This window comes from Chaetodon trifascialis, chromosome 17 (assembly GCF_039877785.1).
Source record: "Chaetodon trifascialis isolate fChaTrf1 chromosome 17, fChaTrf1.hap1, whole genome shotgun sequence".
In the NCBI taxonomy this organism is placed as follows: domain Eukaryota; kingdom Metazoa; phylum Chordata; class Actinopteri; order Chaetodontiformes; family Chaetodontidae; genus Chaetodon; species Chaetodon trifascialis.
The window spans coordinates 1,213,588-1,231,001 of NC_092072.1; the positions used below are offsets into that span (position 1 = coordinate 1,213,588).

Consider the following 17,414-nt stretch of genomic DNA (forward strand, 5'->3'; position numbering starts at 1 on the left):
TACGTTTAATGAAATCAGGTTAAAATAGGTTGAATAAACTTAACACACGTTTAACAGGATGAGCGCTGATTTGAGTCATTATGGAGTAAATAGGCCAGACTCAAACTGAGGAAAGAAAACTGCTTTTGTAAAACAAACAAAAAGAAACAACCGATCAACCACGAGACAACAGTATCTGTGTTTAGATTCAGCCAAAAATACTTTTTGTCCGCGCTCAGGTGCGTGAATGTTTCCTTTTAGCTGTATTTCTCTCTCTAGGTGCTGGAAAATCTAATTTAGTTCCACTCCAACACACTCAGCTATAACCAGATTTTCAAGGTCCATGATTCAGTAGCGGAGGAATAAAAATGACTGTGTGAAGGTGTTTTTGTCATTCAAGGATCGGCTGGTGGTGGGAAAGTGCCAGCAGTCAAAAGTCTGGTACAGTTTGTCCTGCGGACAGGTAACCAAACACCAGACGACCGTCGGTCTCAACAATAATCTGAACCAATAACACTCTGCTGCGTCTCCTTCTTCCTCTTTCACCACAGACGCTCCTCCCTAACCCGACGCTCCACAGGGTTTATCACACACAACCATCTGAGAAGTCGTCCGTGGAAACGCTTTCAGACGGTACCTGGCAGGTGATTGGATGAGCCATCTGTCTGTCAGTGTCTATCGCAGCCCAACTTCAAACAGATCAATGAACCCAGTGACGTTAGGAGAGCGAAAGAGTGAAAACAGTGATGATGCCAGCGATCTCCCTTTGCCCAGTACAGTCACAAACCTGCACCAAAGCAGCCAAACACTCAAACTTCATCTTCTAACAAAGGACGAGTTCCAGTGAATCACCAGATCTCCACAGACTGTGTCCTCAGACAACCTCTTATCGGTGGAAACAAGGATGCAATTATAACCAGCACTTCACATGAGCAGCAATCAAATCACAAACAAGAATGATTCAGCTCTAATTATCAATCACATACGTTTAATGAGCAGATTCATCGCCGTCACGCTGAGAGACGACCCAGATGAGATCACCAACGGTGGCTGTAATTACAGCAACTTTGTGTTCATGCTGCAGGTCTCCGGCCGAGCCGCCACACCGGCTCACAGGTCAATAAATTCCAGTCAGATACCAATTAGTGTTCAAAGATGTTGATAGCGGAGCAGAGACAATCAGGAGTCGGTCTGGGTATCAGAAGGTTGACGAAGACGTCACCGCTGCAGAGGAAGAGCAGACAGTGCTGATTGACTTTACGTCTGAAGGGCCAAAAAACTTCTTCAACTCCATTTCAGCAAAGTCATACGTCTGCGGCCATGCTAGCAGCTCTGCGACGCTGCACTGAGGCACAGAATGCTAAGTGCTAGCATTGTCCTGCTAACTGCTTAGCATGGCAGTGGGTGTGTGCCAATGTTGGACTCGTGATGCACAGTTAGAGAAGTTACATCACGTGGTGCCTACATTACCCACAATGCAACTTAACAGTTTAAGTCAGAGTTTTCGGTGTGTTTTGCTAGTAGTGGCTAACGTCGCGTGCAGCCCGTAGCAGAGGTGAGCAGCAGCTGCAGAGGTCTGACTTCACACCAGCAGATTTGATCCAGCTTCATACTTGTAGTTTTTAACCGATGCTGACTCGAGAGACATCACCTGAGGACATTCAGCAGACTTCACGTGGCTTCCTCTGCCACGCTAAAGTATTTATACAACCTGGAGTTTCCCTTTAAGGTGGAGTTTTGTGATGTCAAAATGACGAACATCAGCCAGGTGCAGTGACTTCAGGGAGGCTTGTCAACCTGTGGAGATTTGGTTCCTCGTGCTAAGCTAAGCTAGCTACATCCTGGCTCCAGCTTCATATGCAGATACGAGATTGAACACATCTAATTTTTAAACAGAAACAAATAATAGTGGTCAGACCATATCAAGAGAGGTGGGAACCATGTGAGGAGTCTGAATTATGACAAGATCCCGTTTTCCCCATAGACCTCCATCATAAAAAGACATCTATGAAACGGCTGCAAACATGGCCAGCGAGAGAGAGGAAACGCTCTTTGGGATGAACAGCGCAAACTTTGACATCCAGTTTAACAATTTTGCAGAAAAGTCTGAGTGAAGCTCGCCGTGGTGAGGATTGCATTGCACAGCTGTTCATATTATTGTGTCCACCCTGTGCACTGACGCAAAGCGGTGATTTATAGTGTTGAAAATCAAGAGAGTCTGAAATAAATCTTCATCAGCGTGCAGATACTTCCTCCTCTGGCAGGATTAAAAATCAAGTCAAGTGCATAAATATTGTAGTGAAGGATTTTAACAATTCAGCAGCATCAGTGTCCTTCAGCTGCAGATAAAAACCTCCGTGAATGATCTCTACCTGTGCTATCAGTCACTGTGAAGGATTCATTAGCTTAAGTTCATCAATAAATATCTCTAAACTACAGAGAAGCTGGTGTGCGAAGGCAGTTTGTCACCGCAGGACGGCTCTAACATTAATCCTTTAAAAAAGAGCTTAAAGTACATTTTTCAAATTTGGGACACAACTCATTTTGTAAGTGAAGGTGTCAGTTTTTATTTCAAAAGGCAAATGTCTCATTTTGGAGAAAAACCCGAACTGAATATCAATTTCATCCTTCGGTGGAGGAAACTTTGTTCGCCTCTGTGCGACCTCTGAGCCGTTAAAGCCACCGGCTCCAAGCCAAAGGTCGCAAACACGCACACAAAGACTGATAATCAGACAAGGAAATAAACAAATGACTGAAATCAAATGAAATGTAAAAAGAGAAGAAAAATGGAAAGTTGTCATTTTCTGTCACTTTGACAAGACTTTCTTCCAGTGGTTTTACATCTGTGCTCACGACAGGATTTTCAAATCTGAACCGATCTGACAGACGTGGAGAGCACTGCTGCAGGTTTCTGCTCAATATTTAATCGCCTTTCAACTCCTAAATATCAAACGGTTTGGATATTTAGGGTTTGAAAACGGGGAGACTTGGATCCTGTGGGCAGAGAATGAGTTCAGAGCAGCCTTCAACACTTCGTGTGGGTGCAGCGTTAGCGTTAGCTTAATCAATAATCTGAAGACATTGGTATCAGTGATGTGATTAGCAGTGCTGAACATTGGTTACAATAACTAGTTACCTCATTAAAAAAGTAACTGCATTACTTTATGATGACTTTTATTTTTTATTCCTCTCTGTTGTATATACCTATTGTTTTTAATTTGCATGCACTTGTTAAACTACTCTATCCACTTTAGTGGTGCTGCTGTAAACTGGAATCTCCCCTTGCGGGACTAATTAAGGAATATTGAATTGAATTGAATTACTGAACACTGTGACGTGCTCCAGTCTTAATGTAGCTGTCGTTAATGTAGCTTTCATTGTGAACTCTTCAGATGTCTTCAGATGAGATGAACTCCTGACCTGAGGTTCCCTTCAGGTCCATTTTTTCATATTTGCCGTCCAGGTAGCTGCCGCCTCGCTAACAACTTCCTGAAAGCAGGTGAACAAGTTCATCCTGAGGGCAGCATGAATCTCTGAACCAAGTTTCATGGCAGTCCAACCAGTTGTAGAGATATTTGAGACTGCCGAGCCGGGCGCCACATCGCTAGCGTGACTGAAATACTCAGACTTAATGTGGAGGTTAAAACTTGCCAACATGAAAGGACTCAGACTCAGAGAAGATGGATGAGTGATCAGTCGTCTCCGAGCTCTCACCTCTTTGTTTACCTGCAAGAGGAACTGAATTCTTCAGGGAGCGGTTTGCCGCCACGCCGCCGCTCTCCACCTCAGCCTGACTTTATGTCGTCTGGGTGGGAACAGCGTCAGCGTGTCTCCGGCCGGCTCAGAGCAGCTGTTTGTCTCTGAAAGGACATCAGCCACCAGAGGACCGCAGCGCCGTGACTCCGGGCCCACGAGCCAGTTGTCGTTTTATCCTCCGTTTTGTTTCGTCTCGTTGAATCTGTCGACCTACCTGCGGCCCCCGGAGTCCATATCGTATCAAAGAATGTCAGACGCATGAAGCTCGCAGGTGGGAAGTGACAAGAAAACCTGTTAGTCAGCTTTCCTGAAGTTGCACCGCCTCCAGGGGTGAAATAAACTCAGCCTGCAGAGCTCCATCTGCCTCGATAAAAGGAGCTTTATGGTCGTGTCTCAGGTTAAATCGAGAACAAAACGCGTGGCGGCGGCGGCGCTCTACGACCTCCTAAATACATAAATACAAGATGACGTTTCTGCACCGGCGGGCGGGAAAGCGAAGGCGTTTGCCACCGGGGCAAAGTGAAGTTGAAACGGCATAATTTGATATTAAATTTGAGTGGAGCTTGTTTTACAGCTCAGAGATGGTAAACAGGGCTGTCAGGAGGTAATTCACAGGAAACACAGAGCGAGGGATGAAACGCACAACACAAGTTTATCGTGACGCGCAACAAATAGGGTCACAGCAGGAGACGGAGGCGTCGGCGTGCTCTCAGCTCCCAGGGACAGAACAGCAGAAGAAGAAGAAGAGCGAATCATTTCATCTGAAGAAGTTCACAAAATGAGCTGCGCGTCGCTTCCATCATACGTGTGTCATACAGTGAAAATGTAGGAGGAGGCGGGTCCGTCTGTGATTACTTCTCTCTGTCGTTAACCTGGCTCTGTGTGTGTGCGTGTGTGTGTGGGGGGGGGGGGGGGGGTTGCAGTGACCCAGAGAACCAGTTATTGTGTAAACACAGATAGTGTCTGAACACTGTTGAGGCTGCTGAAGAAGACTCTTTATCTCCCCTCTCATCTTCATCCTCCTCCTCCCTCCCTCCCTCCCTCCCTCCATCTGAGCGCCGGGGATTGTGGGAAGCCACTGAGCTCTCCCTCTCTGTCTGTTTAGGCTCCAACAGGCATCGTCTCTTTCCAATAAGACAAAGAACAGCACAGCGCATAGAGCAGGGGGTTTCTCTTCGGCTGTTCCAGCATGCAGATTTGAGGCTTTTCTTCTTCTGCTCGCCGTCTCCGAGGGAAACTCCTGCAGCCTCAGCTCACTCACAGTTCATCTTGAACATCCAGCAGGTTGTTGTCAGGTGGAAATCTCGTCCCTCCAACATGTCAGTGATCACACATCAGCCTGATACCTCTGGACAGAGACCAGCTAGCTTTTCCCTTTGTTTCCAGTCTTAATGCTAAGCTAAGCTAACCGGCTGCAGCTCGATATTCAGCGCACAGGCTTCATCTTCTTTAACTCTCAGTACCTCTGAAGTACTCCTGCTGCTAAAGACAGAGGTGTCCTAAGAGGGGACGACGCGTGTTGCATGCAGATGTGGGTGAAGCAGACTCTGATGTTTCTTTAATGTTGGTCTTTCTGAGGAGTTTCACTCCACGACGACACAGAGAGCTCAGCTGACTCAACACGAACCATCTGGCTCGCTTTGTGGTTTCCTAAACTGCAAAAATCCACAACAGTCTTTCTGAGGAAGGACACGATAAATCGCCCCCAGTTCGCCCCGAGAGGCGTTAATTATTTAAGGAGCACAAATCAAATCCAGAGCGAGCGCCGGCAGCGGCGGCAGACTCTCTGCTTGTTACTGAGCCTCAGCAGCATATTCGCTTTGATTCTCCGGCTCGTTGTTCGCTGTCTTTGCTCCGCGGCGTGCGGCTCAAACACGGAACCGAGGAAGGATGAATTACACCGTGAAAACATCTAAACAGGCTGCAGATCAGGTCATGAAAATCAGATCTGGTCCTCAGATCAGGCAGCAGCAGCAGAGGTGATTCACCTGCTGGTCACCTGCTGGTCACCTGCTGGTCACCTGCCGTCTGAGTGCGTCTGCGTTGTTCACGATCACGCACTCGCCTTTTTCAGCGTGCTTGATTTTCAAAGCGGGCGAGTCAGCGGGGAGGAGACACTGCACACTGACTGCACACTGACTACACACACGCTGCGTTCATCTTGAGCTCTGTTGAATTGTATAAACTCAGTGTTGTACTTCAGTGCAGTACTAACTGTGTGTACTGGTATCGTGAAGTGTAAATGCTCACGTGTGTTGAGGCGGCTGGTGAACGTTGTAACCTCTGCTGAAGAACGTGACGTTCCAGTTAATGATGATGTTGGATTTTAGTGATGATGAAGGTCTCGTCATGATCCTCTCTGCTCATCACTTCTCAACCTTTTCTCCCACCAGCGGCCATTTTGGATGACCAGTCAGTGTGCGGTCGCGGCGAGCGTCTGGCGCTGGCTCTGGCGAGGGAGAACATCAACAGTCTGATGGACGGCCCGTCCCAGGCGAGGGTGGAGGTGGACGTCTACGAGCTGCAGAAGGACTCCCAGTACGATACCACCGACACCAGTAAGTCCTGTCCTGTCCTTCGTTTTCTCTTCTTCATCGTGTGGCCGTGAGCGACGCCGCTCTTTGCTCTGACAGGTGAGGAAGCAGCGGTAAAACCTTTATTTAACAAGGCAGGTCAGCTGAGCAGCAGGTGCACACAGTTCAACCACCTGAACAAATACCTGAAGACATCCCACCAGTTTCCACCGGGACATCTCCCATTTTCATGTTTTTGGTGTTTCTATGAGCTTCCTGATCGGCCAAAGGCGCGTTTCTGCTCCTGAGGACAGAAAAGTTCTGTGTCAGTTTGAGTTAAACTGGTTCAGAAACTGTTCAGTTGATGAGTTTCAGCTCAAACATGATGGAAGCAGACAGAGGACAGAAGGACGATGGCGGTGTCTTACAGATTCAGAGGGTGTAGTTTCGGTGTCACGCGGAGGTCATCGAGCCCGGGAGGCTCGCAGCGTCCTGCACGAGCACCTGCTGTGGATGTTTATTGATTATGAACCGCCAGCGGCACAAAGACAGACTTCCCAGTGGAGACAGTTAATGTTTCCTGTGCGTGCACGCACGCACGCACGCACACACACGCATTTTTAGAAACTCTAAAATTTAACGATTTACTTTACGGACACCTGAATGAAAAATGAGAAGCACCTTTTCTTTCTGTGTCATTCAGAAATCTGAAAATAAAAGCAGTTTTTGTTTTGAGAGGCAGATTTTTCCCTCAGGACCAAAACCAGAGCGAGAATATTGTAATAGTTCAGATTAATCAGGAGACGCAGGCTGAACGGATCATCAGCTGCTGCACGCGAACACAAACCTCCTGTTTTTGTCTGTTTCAGTGTGTCAGATCCTGCCGAAGGGCGTGGTCGCCGTGATTGGCCCCGCCTCCAGCCCCGCCTCCGGCTCCACCATCAGTCACATCTGTGGAGAGAAAGAGGTGAGTCACATGACCCTCAGAGCGTCAGTGCTGTCACAGCGTGCGCACGCCGACATGGACACCCCCGATTAAAGTGCGAGAACTGTTCATCTTCATCCGTCCGCTCGTCTTTAAACGCGCCCATGTTGAGGACAGGCGCGCTGACGTGAGGCTGCTGAAGTCTCAGGCAGCTTCTTAAACTCCCGTTTAACCGACACGAGTCCGTCTCCGTCCTCTTCGTCCTGATGTCTTCGTCTGACAGCTCTCACATTATGGGATTCTCTGCCTGGATTTCAGATAAGCTCTTAGATCAGAGTGAAGCCCGGCTGAGCTAATTACAGTTTACTGTTCAAACCCCTGCAGGTGTGAACGCAGGCTGAACCGCTGAGCGCCGGATCAGACGTCCGGCCTCTGACCTCATTTTTCACTCATCACTGACGTGATTCATTTTCAATTTGTCCCTCATTTGAAATGGAGACAGCGTCGGTCTCAGGGTCTTTGCTCTGTGGAGTTTACACTGAAACAGAGACGCTTCAAAACTCTGAGTCTCTCTGGTTAGTGGGAAAAGTCCTCAACGAGTCCGGGTCCCTCCAGTCCACAGGCAGGTGAGGGTTCATCTGTACAGTGACGTTCAGGTTCATGGACCCCGTATGAAGACCCTTCATGAATGTGGTGACCTCTGACCTTCCCTTTAGCGCCACCGACAGGCCAAAAATGATCTGTTGAACCTAAAGATCTGATGTCAGCTGGGGAGTTTAGACACACTTCCCCTTCTGAAAATTTAAAAGTCCTGCTTCAGCTGGTGAACACACGCTGTGACTCCACATGAAACACTTCTCTAATACGGCTGACGATCGACGCTTTGTTCCATTTTCAGGTTTTCTTTTTGAAGCTGAACAAAGTCTGGATTATCAGCGAGCGTCTGATTAAAGCTGTGATTTGATTTGAAGTCTGCTTCGTGACGTTTGCTCCTTGATGTCCTCCCCTCCCCTCAGATCCCTCACGTGAAGATCGGACCAGAGGAAACCCCGAAGCTGCCGTACCTTCGCTTCGCCTCGGTGACGCTTTACCCGAGCAACGAGGACCTGAGCCTGGCCATCGGGTCCATCCTGCGCTCCTTCGGCTACCCGACGGCCAGCCTCATCTGCGCCAAAGCGGAGTGTGAGTGTGTGTGTGAGTGTGTGTGAGTGTGTGATGCTTCAGCTCTGCCTCTGAGGCCGCTGTGGCTCTGCTTCTGGCTGCTCTCTGCGTGCTTTTATCCGTCCTCCTCACCAGGTTTTTTCCTCTCTGGTAAGTTCAGGAGCTTCGGCTCAGCTCCTGACTCATTACTCATGTTTATCTGCTCGCCTCTGGATGTTCCATCGCTCAGCGCTGTATTAGATACTCGCAGAAGTGCTGAGTGGCTGAATGTGCTGCGCGGGGAGCAGCTGGGCTTTCTTCACACCGAGCACTTTTCCAGACGCTGCAGTCTTCAGACGGTTTGAGGCTCGGCCTTCAAACTGCTGTTTGAAAGCAGGTGGTGTCAAATCGCAAAGTGTGGCTCTCTCCTTCAAAGAGGGCTGCAGGCGGACTTTCTAATGCCACGTTGGGATAATGTGGACGGGGTGAAGAGAGGGAAAATGATGTGAAAGAGGAGTGAAAAGTAAAGTGGAATGAGGTCAAAGACGGAAACATTGAGTCTGTTTGTGACGCGTGTTTGATGCCGATCATCAGGCTCTCTGTTCTGTCTGAAGTTTAACTCATTCACTCATCACGGCCGCTGTAGTCTCTCCTCCTCCTCCTCGGTCTTCCCGCCCGGCTGTGCTGCCCCAGCTTGCTGCTTTAACGCCCCTCCGCTCTGTTGCAGACTCTCAGCGTTCAGCCGTATCCTCGCCCTGTTAGCCGTGCTGTTTAACAGGCCGCCGTTGTTGCCGTGAGCGCTGCTGTCAGGCCGTTAAAGACAGCGGCGCCGTGATGAACGCTTTATGGCGCCGATTAGCTGCGTCTGTCACGGCCAGACGAGGGAACGAGACGGGAGGACGACCGGCTGTGAATATTAACGCTGAGATGATCCAGGAGCAGCAGCCTCTTCTCAGAGTTACTCAGGAAATGTTTTAGAAATGAAACAAAGCAGAATGATTTCCCTCTGAATTAAATGTAAATTAGATTTGTACTAACGACTGAATCAGACTCCTGTGAGGAGGACGAGGAGGAGACGTCGTCCTCACAGGTGTAGTGTTTTATGAGGTGTGTACCATCACACTTCCTGATTCCTGACTCCGCCCCCTCAGGCCTGCTGCGATTGGAGGAGCTGGTCCACCGCTTCCTCATCTCCAGGGACACGCTGTCGGTGCGGATGCTGGACGACAGCCTGGACCCCACCCCCCTGCTGAAGGAGATCCGCGACGACAAAGTGGCCACCATCATCATCGACGCCAACGCCTCCATCTCCTACCACATCCTCAGGAAGGTCAGGCTGCCCCCACACGCCTCCTGCTTACATTACCCAAAGCATCATGGGAACTGGAGTGCCAATATGAACTCCAGTCCCCTCGAGTATTTCCATTTTTAACGTCAGTGTTCACGGTTTTTAAACGCAGTGTCTGAGGCGACTTCACGGAGTGACGTGCTTTACATCAGCCAGTTTATCTTATTCTGAAAGGGGCCGTTCTGTAAGATACTTTTACTTTTAAGTATTTTGTTAATGCTCGTACTTTTAGGTTCGTACACTGCAGTACTGCTAGTTTTACTTGAGGGAAAGATCTCAGTTCTTCTTCCATCACTGTGCTCAGTGTGTCATCAGCAAATATGAGAAAAAGGAAGAACAAAACCATTAAATATTGATTATTACAGACTAAGACTGGTTCCACTCAGACGTCCATCGACGTGTTCCTCGTGGACCTGCGTTTACTCCGACGTCCTGTGTCCGTCCATGTTTCAGCCTCACCTGAAATAAAGAGAAGCTGCTGAAAATGAAATCTCAGCACTGCTCCTCTGTCTGTTTGACACGTCTTTATTTCCGCCTTTGTTTGTCTCTTTCTTCCTCTGTGGTGTTTACGGAGCAGAGCGGGACCTTCGCTCGCAGCCTGGTTTCCTGCCAAACTGGCCGGTGGAGTCGACAGACTTTACAGCCCCAAACTAAATCTAGCAGCTTTTGGCAGGTTGTAATTTCGCTCTGTGCCCGGTAACCTTGGAGGTCTGAGAAGTTTTGAATACAGAATAAAACCGCTGAGTAACTCGTCATGTTTGTGTGTACAGCTCAGCTCCTGCAGGCAGAGTCAGGCTCACAGCGTGTGGCTGGTTAATGGACTAATAACAGATGGTCTGAGGCTTTCTGTGTGGGAGGTTGCTGGTTCAAATCCCAGCCTGCCTCTGAGTGAACGGTTGAGCTTCAGCAGGTTTGTGAGAAAAAGGAGGCTGAGACAGGAAGTGAGTGTCGGGCTGGAGCAGACGGTTCATTCTGATGAACTGTGCCTCCTCGTGTTTCCTCAAAGGTTGAGGAGGTGTACTTCCTGTTTAGGGGCGCTGATGGTAGTTTGTTCTTCTTCTGGTTCTCCTGCAGGCCAGCGAGCTCGGGATGACGTCCGCCTTCTACAAGTACATCCTCACCACCATGGTAAGAGCCGAGCCTTCATCACACTGTCCATCATCCTCCTCCTACATCTCGTCCTCTTCTGTCATGTCCTGCTCTGCGCCTGTTCTTCTCCTCTGCTGTCCTTTCTCTGCTCATTCTCGTTTCTTTCTTTCCTCTCTTCTTCTCCTCTGACCTCTTCCATTCTTCTTTCTTTGTCTTTCATTCCATTATTTTTGTTTCTTTCCTAAACTTCTGTCCTTTCCTTTTCTCATTCTTTCCATCTCTTTTTTCCTTTTTTTTAACCACACTTTTATCTCCTTCTTTGTCCTTCTATCCTCTTTTCTTTCTTTTTTTATCTCTGTCACTCTTCCTGCACCATCCTTAAGTCTGAACCCCTCAGGTGTCACAGTTTCATCAGTTCCTCCTCCCTCCCCTCACCCGCTGGCTGCGGTATATCTCCTCTATCTCCCCTGTCTCTCCTCCTCTTCTCCTCTTTCTCCTCCTCCTCTCTCTCCTCTCCTCCTCTTCTTCTCTTCTCCTCCTCTCTCTCCTCTCCTCTCCTCTCCTCTCTCTCCTCTCTCTCCTCTCTCTCCTCTCCTCCTCTCTCCTCTCCTCCTCTCTCCCCTGTCTCTCCTCCTCTTTCTCCTCCTCCTCCTCTCTCTCCTCCTCTCTCTCCTCTCCTCCTCTTCTTCTCTTCTCCTCTCCTCTCCTCTCTCTCCTCTCCTCCTCTCTCTCCTCCTCTCTCTCCTCTCCTTCTCCTCCTCCTCTCTCTCCTCTCCTCCTCTTCTTCTCTTCTCCTCTCGTCTCCTCCTCTCCTCTCCTCTCCTCTCCTCTCCTCTCCTCTCCTCTCCTCTCCTCTCCTCTCCTCTCTCTCCTCTCCTCTCCTCCTCTCTCTCCTCTCCTCCTCCTCTCTCTCCTCTCCTCCTCTCTCCCCTGTCTTTCCTCTTCTCCTCTTTCTCCTCCTCCTCCTCTCTCTCCTCTCCTCCTCTCCTTGTCTCTCTTCTCTCTCCTCTCCTCCTCTCTCTCCTCTCCTCCTCCTCTCTCTCCTCTCCTCCTCTCTCCCCTGTCTTTCCTCTTCTCCTCTTTCTCCTCCTCCTCCTCTCTCTCCTCTCCTCCTCTCCTTGTCTCTCTTCTCTCTCCTCTCCTCCTCTCTCTCCTCTCCTCCTCTCTCTCCTCTCCTCCTCTTCTCCTCTTTCTCCTCCTCCTCTCTGCATGCCAGCCTCGCCGCCGTTTGTCACCATTATAACTTCACTGTCCGGTGTCGTGCCCTTGTGCGATGAGACTTTGCGTGATAATAACTCGTCTCGATCTCCGCCTCGTCTCTAAACGCCACCGTGTCGCAGACTTAAGCGCAGCCGTTCACAAGGGCACTTCACGCCACGCTCGCAAACCAAGGGCGAAACCGCCGTTCTCCAGCAGAACCCTGGATAGGAACCAAAAGTCAAATTATTCCACTTCCACACACACCTGCAGCGCCGCCTCTGACCTACCTTTGACTTTGCCTGAAACGCGCTCTGCCGACTGTGACGAGACGAGCGGGTTTCAGATGACAGACGGCGCGCTGCTCGTCCGAGAGGAGGAAGGATGGAAAAACAGGGAAGAAGCAGCAGGAGGCCAGAGGTGAAGCTGCTCTCTGAACACGCTCGCTCTGTAATCACATTTAACTCTCAGAAGATCTTCTTTAAGAGTAAGAACACCTCAGTGCACCTCTTAAAGACACAGTATCCAGTGTTTTTCCATCAACAGCGGCTGGAACGATTGCCTGAAAAGCCTCTTTTTGCCTCGACTGCAGAGCTGCTGAATATTCTGACAAAGATGCTTTTTAAGCTCCAGGTTTTCTGTCTCGTTGCTCTCGTCGACGGCAGTGCTGAGACGACCCAGACAGAAAATGAGGCTTCCTTTTAGTAATGAGGGTCAAACCAAACATTACATTAACTTCATTAAATTCCAGCTCATTGACTTCAGGATCACACGTATCCTCAGAGTGATGCCATCTGAAAGTATCAGCGCTCGTGATGCAGAACGGCACATTTCAGTCATATAGATTATACTGATGCATTAATGCTGGTGGGGGTGGGGGTGGGGGTGGAGGTGGGGGTGGGGGTGGGGGTGCAGCTGATTCTAACTACTTCATGTTCTGCTGTCACAGTAACTTACAGTAAAATGAATGTAATGGAGTAAAAAGTACAATATTTCGCTCTGAATGTGGTGCAGAAATACTCAAGCTCAGTACCTTAAACCTGTACTCAGTTACTTTCCACCACTGTGTGCAAACTTTATTGAGACCTCGAGTCATGAATCTGACGACTGAACCAGGACGTGAGCTCCAGAAGCCAGAAGAGCGGGTGAAGTAATCAGTGAGTCACAGCATTTATCAATAACCTCCTGAAACCTCTGCAGATATATGACGGCCATGTTCTCCTGAAAAGGGCACGAAAGAATCTAAATCTCACTTATTGCACTTTGAAACTGGCACAAATCTGCAGCAGAGAAGCTGTCACATCCTTTCTTCAGAGAGCGCCGGCTGACCTTGTGCCGCCCTCCTCAGCCGCTGAAACCTGCTTCTTCCTAAATGAACGTCCTGTCTGAAGCGCGCTGCAGTCGCCGCATCGCCAGCCGCCGTCCTTCTGGGATGCTGTCGCAGTGTTTCCTCCCTCAGCAGCGCCGGCCTCGCCGCCGCTCCTCCTCCAGCCAGCGGCTCTTTGTCACGGCTGGCAGGCCGACCGGCTGACAGTGTACTTGGCTGTGGCTGAAATTGATTTGGCAACTGGCAGCCGCACCGGCAACAACAAGAACAACGACAGCAGCAGCTTCCAACAGGCTGACATAAAGAAGTGTGTGAGAGGTTCAGGCGTGAAGAAATGAGCCGCACACAGGTTAGCGTCTGTGCTAAACGCCTGGACAAAAGAGCGTCCAGGGTTTGAACGTGTCCTGGATGTTTGACTCGATGGCCCCCCCCCACGCCTCGTACCCTTTACAGACACTGTTTCTGCTGACTGGACAGATTCTGTGCCAGAGTATTTTTAACCCCGCTGGAGTCGCAGCCAGAGGAGGGTGACCGTCCGTCTGTCCGTCTGTCCGTCTGTCCGAGTTCTCTTTTTATTCAGTCTCCAGTTAAAGAGGAAAAGACACAACAGCATGCACATAAACACAACATGAAGAAGAATACAAAAACAAACACTGCAACAAAACAATTAGCAAAAGTACAGAAAAGTAAATAAACCAATGGATGACAAAAGCTACCACCTGGAGAGACAAATGGACGAAAGTTTGACAGGCTTAGCCAATCAGGCAGCTGGAGTGAAAACACCTGTGTGGACGGTCAGAACAGGTATGTTACAACAAACGTCTCTATTTGAGTTAGCTTGAAGCTGGTTTTCCTCTGCAGTCCTTCAGAGACAGACAGGACGTAGGAGACAAATGACACTGAAACACCTCATGACTTAATGGATTCATTGTCCCCAGAGGACAAATTATTCTGACCTGTCCTGTAAAACACCTGAACTCTGATAGATTTGACGTTCAGTAAAGAGGCCGATGTGTGTTGATGGAGTCACATGGTTCATGTCGGGAGGTGCAGGGGGAGGGCGGCCGGCGAGGCGTTCGCTGGGTGCGTGTAGTTTGCGGCTTTGAAGCGACTCTGCCTGCAGTCTCTGCTCTGCACAGCTGAAGCTAAATGTTTCATCGTCAGCATCTGTTTCAGAGCAAACACAAACCTCCGAGGCCGAGCAACAGTTTGATTGTGGTTTGTTTCAGCAGCCGAGCGCAGCGTGACACCGACGCGCCTTCAAGGTCTATTTGAAGTTCTTTGAAATTCCCCGGTGTTTGATGTCCATCTTTTTTTAAAGCCGTCTCTCTGTTAGCCTGCTCTGAATTTAAAGATTGAGCTTGACGTTGTACAGCCTGCAAAAGAAAACCCCAATCAAGCCCTTCGTTTGTTTCTGTCCTCCTCTTCCTCCTGCCTTTCTTTCATCCATCTCTCGTCGGGGAGTTTCTTCCTGCTGTGATCTTAAACAGTTCTCATTTCTGCATCTCACGACTCCGGCGTACGTCACCTCACAGATGAAAGGCCTAACTTCTTCTTCTCTCCCCTCCTGTCAGGACTTCCCTCTGCTTCGGCTGGACGACGTGGTGGACGATCAGTCCAACATCGTGGGCTTCTCCATGCTGAACAGCAGCCACTCCTTCTACCTGGAGTTCATCAGGAGCCTGAACCTGTCGTGGAGGGAAGGCTGCGACATCAGCCCGTACCCGGGGCCGGCGGTGAGAGAGCTCATGCTAACCTTATTCTAACCAAGAGTTTTCCTTCAATAACCTCCTCATTACCACTTATTCGTAGTAAGAAACCCCCAGAATAAAGCGTTAGTTCTTAGAAATGCTGTGTACTGGCTGATAAAGAGCCACTGATAAGCTCAATGGTGAGTGTGTGTGACCAATCAAAACGCGTGATCTGCAGATGGAGGGCAGGACACACTTGAAATGCTGATGTTCTGCACAGAGTTTCATCCAACGTGTTCTGACTTTCTGTTTCTGCCGTTCTCTCATAATTTCATCCAAACTCGCTCAATAAGAACTTTCCTCCGTCTCGTCTGTTGCGGTTTTCACTTCCTGCCCTCCATCTGGATTTAACGTCACATTACGGTGGATGTTACTCTGCTGCTGCACCTCCTCCTCCGCCCACGCCTCCTCCTCACGAGCTCAGATTCTGTGTAACTGTTTGTCAGATAAGATCGATGATGTCGAGGTCACATGACGTCTGAGCGCTGACGTGAGGTTCTGATCTCCAGCAGTTACTGAATATTTTAACATAGCGAGGAAGAGGAGGGTTTGATGTTGAGTCTTCGCGACTCCTCCTCGGTGTCTTTCTCCTCCTCCGTCATTAAAGGACCTGTCAGGACAAATCAGAGCTGAGCGGAGACGATCACACCTGAGCAGTCTGCCGCGATGAAGATAATGTGATGACAATGGTGTTTGTCTCAGTCACTGAAGACGCCATCATCTCTGCAGAGGACGTCCCCCGGGGGCTTATTACTCATATTTATTCACTTAAGCTGCTTGAAGGAGCCGTAAACATGCTTGTTTTGATTGTAATGAATGTATTATTGTGATGATTACGGTCATTACATGATGATCAGATGAAGAGTCTCAGTCGAAACGACTGCTGGCAGCGAACGACAAAGCAAATATCAATCGAACTGCTTTTGGTTTATTTAGCGACGCTTTGGTTCAGGTCGGACAAAGATGGTGGCTTTGGTGACATATTGGAAAAGACCAAGACCTCCATCTTTAATGGAGCAAAAAACTTCACACCAGATCCACGTTTTTCAGTCAGTGGATTCATTCGGTGTCACTTCAGGACACCTTCAGTTGGACCTGGTCTGCCTCCATGGCAGCAGAAGCTGCAGGTCCAGCGCTTGCTGTGTAATCCTGACTGTGGTCAGCACAGACCCGACAGGGCGTGAGCTGAGCGTGACTCAAAGCTGCTGCGTGGAAACGGCTGCAGGACCAAACTGACAGATTAGTGAGAGCTGCCAATTCCTCTTCACTGTCTCCGCCTTTATCTGTCCTCCTCGATCTTTCTCTCCTCAAACTGTAATTAGTTATCATCATCCAGCCCCGAAACCATCCACTCGGACAGAGCTTCGTCATACATCCATCTTTTTTATCAGCCGCGGACAGGCGGCGCAGCTCTGCCTCCGTACGATTGGTCTGATTCCCTCGGAGTGTCAGTTTGATTGACAGCTGACCAAACAGACGGAGCGTCAGACTCTGATAGGATCGCCGAGCCGAACGAGCCTCACGCTGAGCGCCACTGATAGCGGGAGCGCTATCGTTCCTCGCCTGTAGGAGCACGAACAAACACCTCCTCTGCCGTCTGCAAAGGACTCGGTGTTTGGAAGAACAATGAACGATCCAGTGACCGAGAATAATCTGCAGCTCTGCAGCTCCGCTGAGCTTTTTAGCCTCTTTCAGCTGCTAGCTTTAGCTTCCTGTCTGGTTCAGTCTCAGTGTTTCCAGCTCTGATAAACCCTCCGTTCACCACCTGCCCTGCAGCGAGCAGCAGACGAGCAGGTGGAGAAAGTGAACGTCCAGCAGCTGCAGACGCAGATATCTCCCTCAGGAGGTGTGCAGACCAAAAACCAAGAGACCCAATGCTATGCTAAAGTGTTAGCTAAAAGAGCTCTGTAGCTTAGCATAGCTTTGTCTGTGATGTAGACGCGCTGCAATCAGCAGTTTGGTGGTTAATTTGTAAACTGTGGCAAAACTCATTTTCTCTTTCTGTAATAACGAAGGCGGACAACGTAAACCAGTCTGAACTGGTTCTGTGAAAGCCAAACACACAGGAAGCTGCTGGAGCCTGTTTTCACTTTTCTTTTCTGGCTGTGTTTGTTGAATTCTCGGTGCCGCCGTGTCTTCCAGCTGTCGTCGGCCCTGATGTTCGACGCCGTTCATGTGGTGGTGAGCGCCGTGCGGGAGCTGAACCGCAGTCAGGAGATCGGAGTGAAACCGCTGAGCTGCACCTCTCCGCTCATCTGGCAGCACGGAACCAGCCTGATGAACTACCTGCGCATGGTGAACACACACACACACACACACACACACACACACACACACACACACACACACGCTCTTGCTGGCTGTCTTCCCCATGGACAGACACAGTTAG

The 17,414-nt window shown here is 49.4% G+C and overlaps 2 protein-coding genes across 3 annotated transcripts in view; both read left to right on the top strand.

Annotated features, from left to right (window-relative positions):
- Positions 1-17,414, top strand: part of LOC139346064 (oocyte zinc finger protein XlCOF6-like) — a 341,081-nt gene that overhangs the window by 243,395 nt on the left and 80,272 nt on the right. The window lies entirely within an intron of this gene.
- Positions 1-17,414, top strand: part of LOC139345713 (glutamate receptor ionotropic, kainate 5-like) — a 120,881-nt gene that overhangs the window by 80,200 nt on the left and 23,267 nt on the right. For both annotated transcript variants that reach the window (XM_070984506.1, XM_070984508.1), the window contains exons 3-9: positions 6,129-6,293; positions 7,118-7,215; positions 8,190-8,355; positions 9,465-9,643; positions 10,736-10,789; positions 14,849-15,010; positions 17,168-17,320. In XM_070984506.1, coding sequence (XP_070840607.1) covers positions 6,129-6,293; positions 7,118-7,215; positions 8,190-8,355; positions 9,465-9,643; positions 10,736-10,789; positions 14,849-15,010; positions 17,168-17,320 — 977 coding nt within the window. The remainder of the gene's footprint in view (positions 1-6,128; positions 6,294-7,117; positions 7,216-8,189; positions 8,356-9,464; positions 9,644-10,735; positions 10,790-14,848; positions 15,011-17,167; positions 17,321-17,414) is intronic.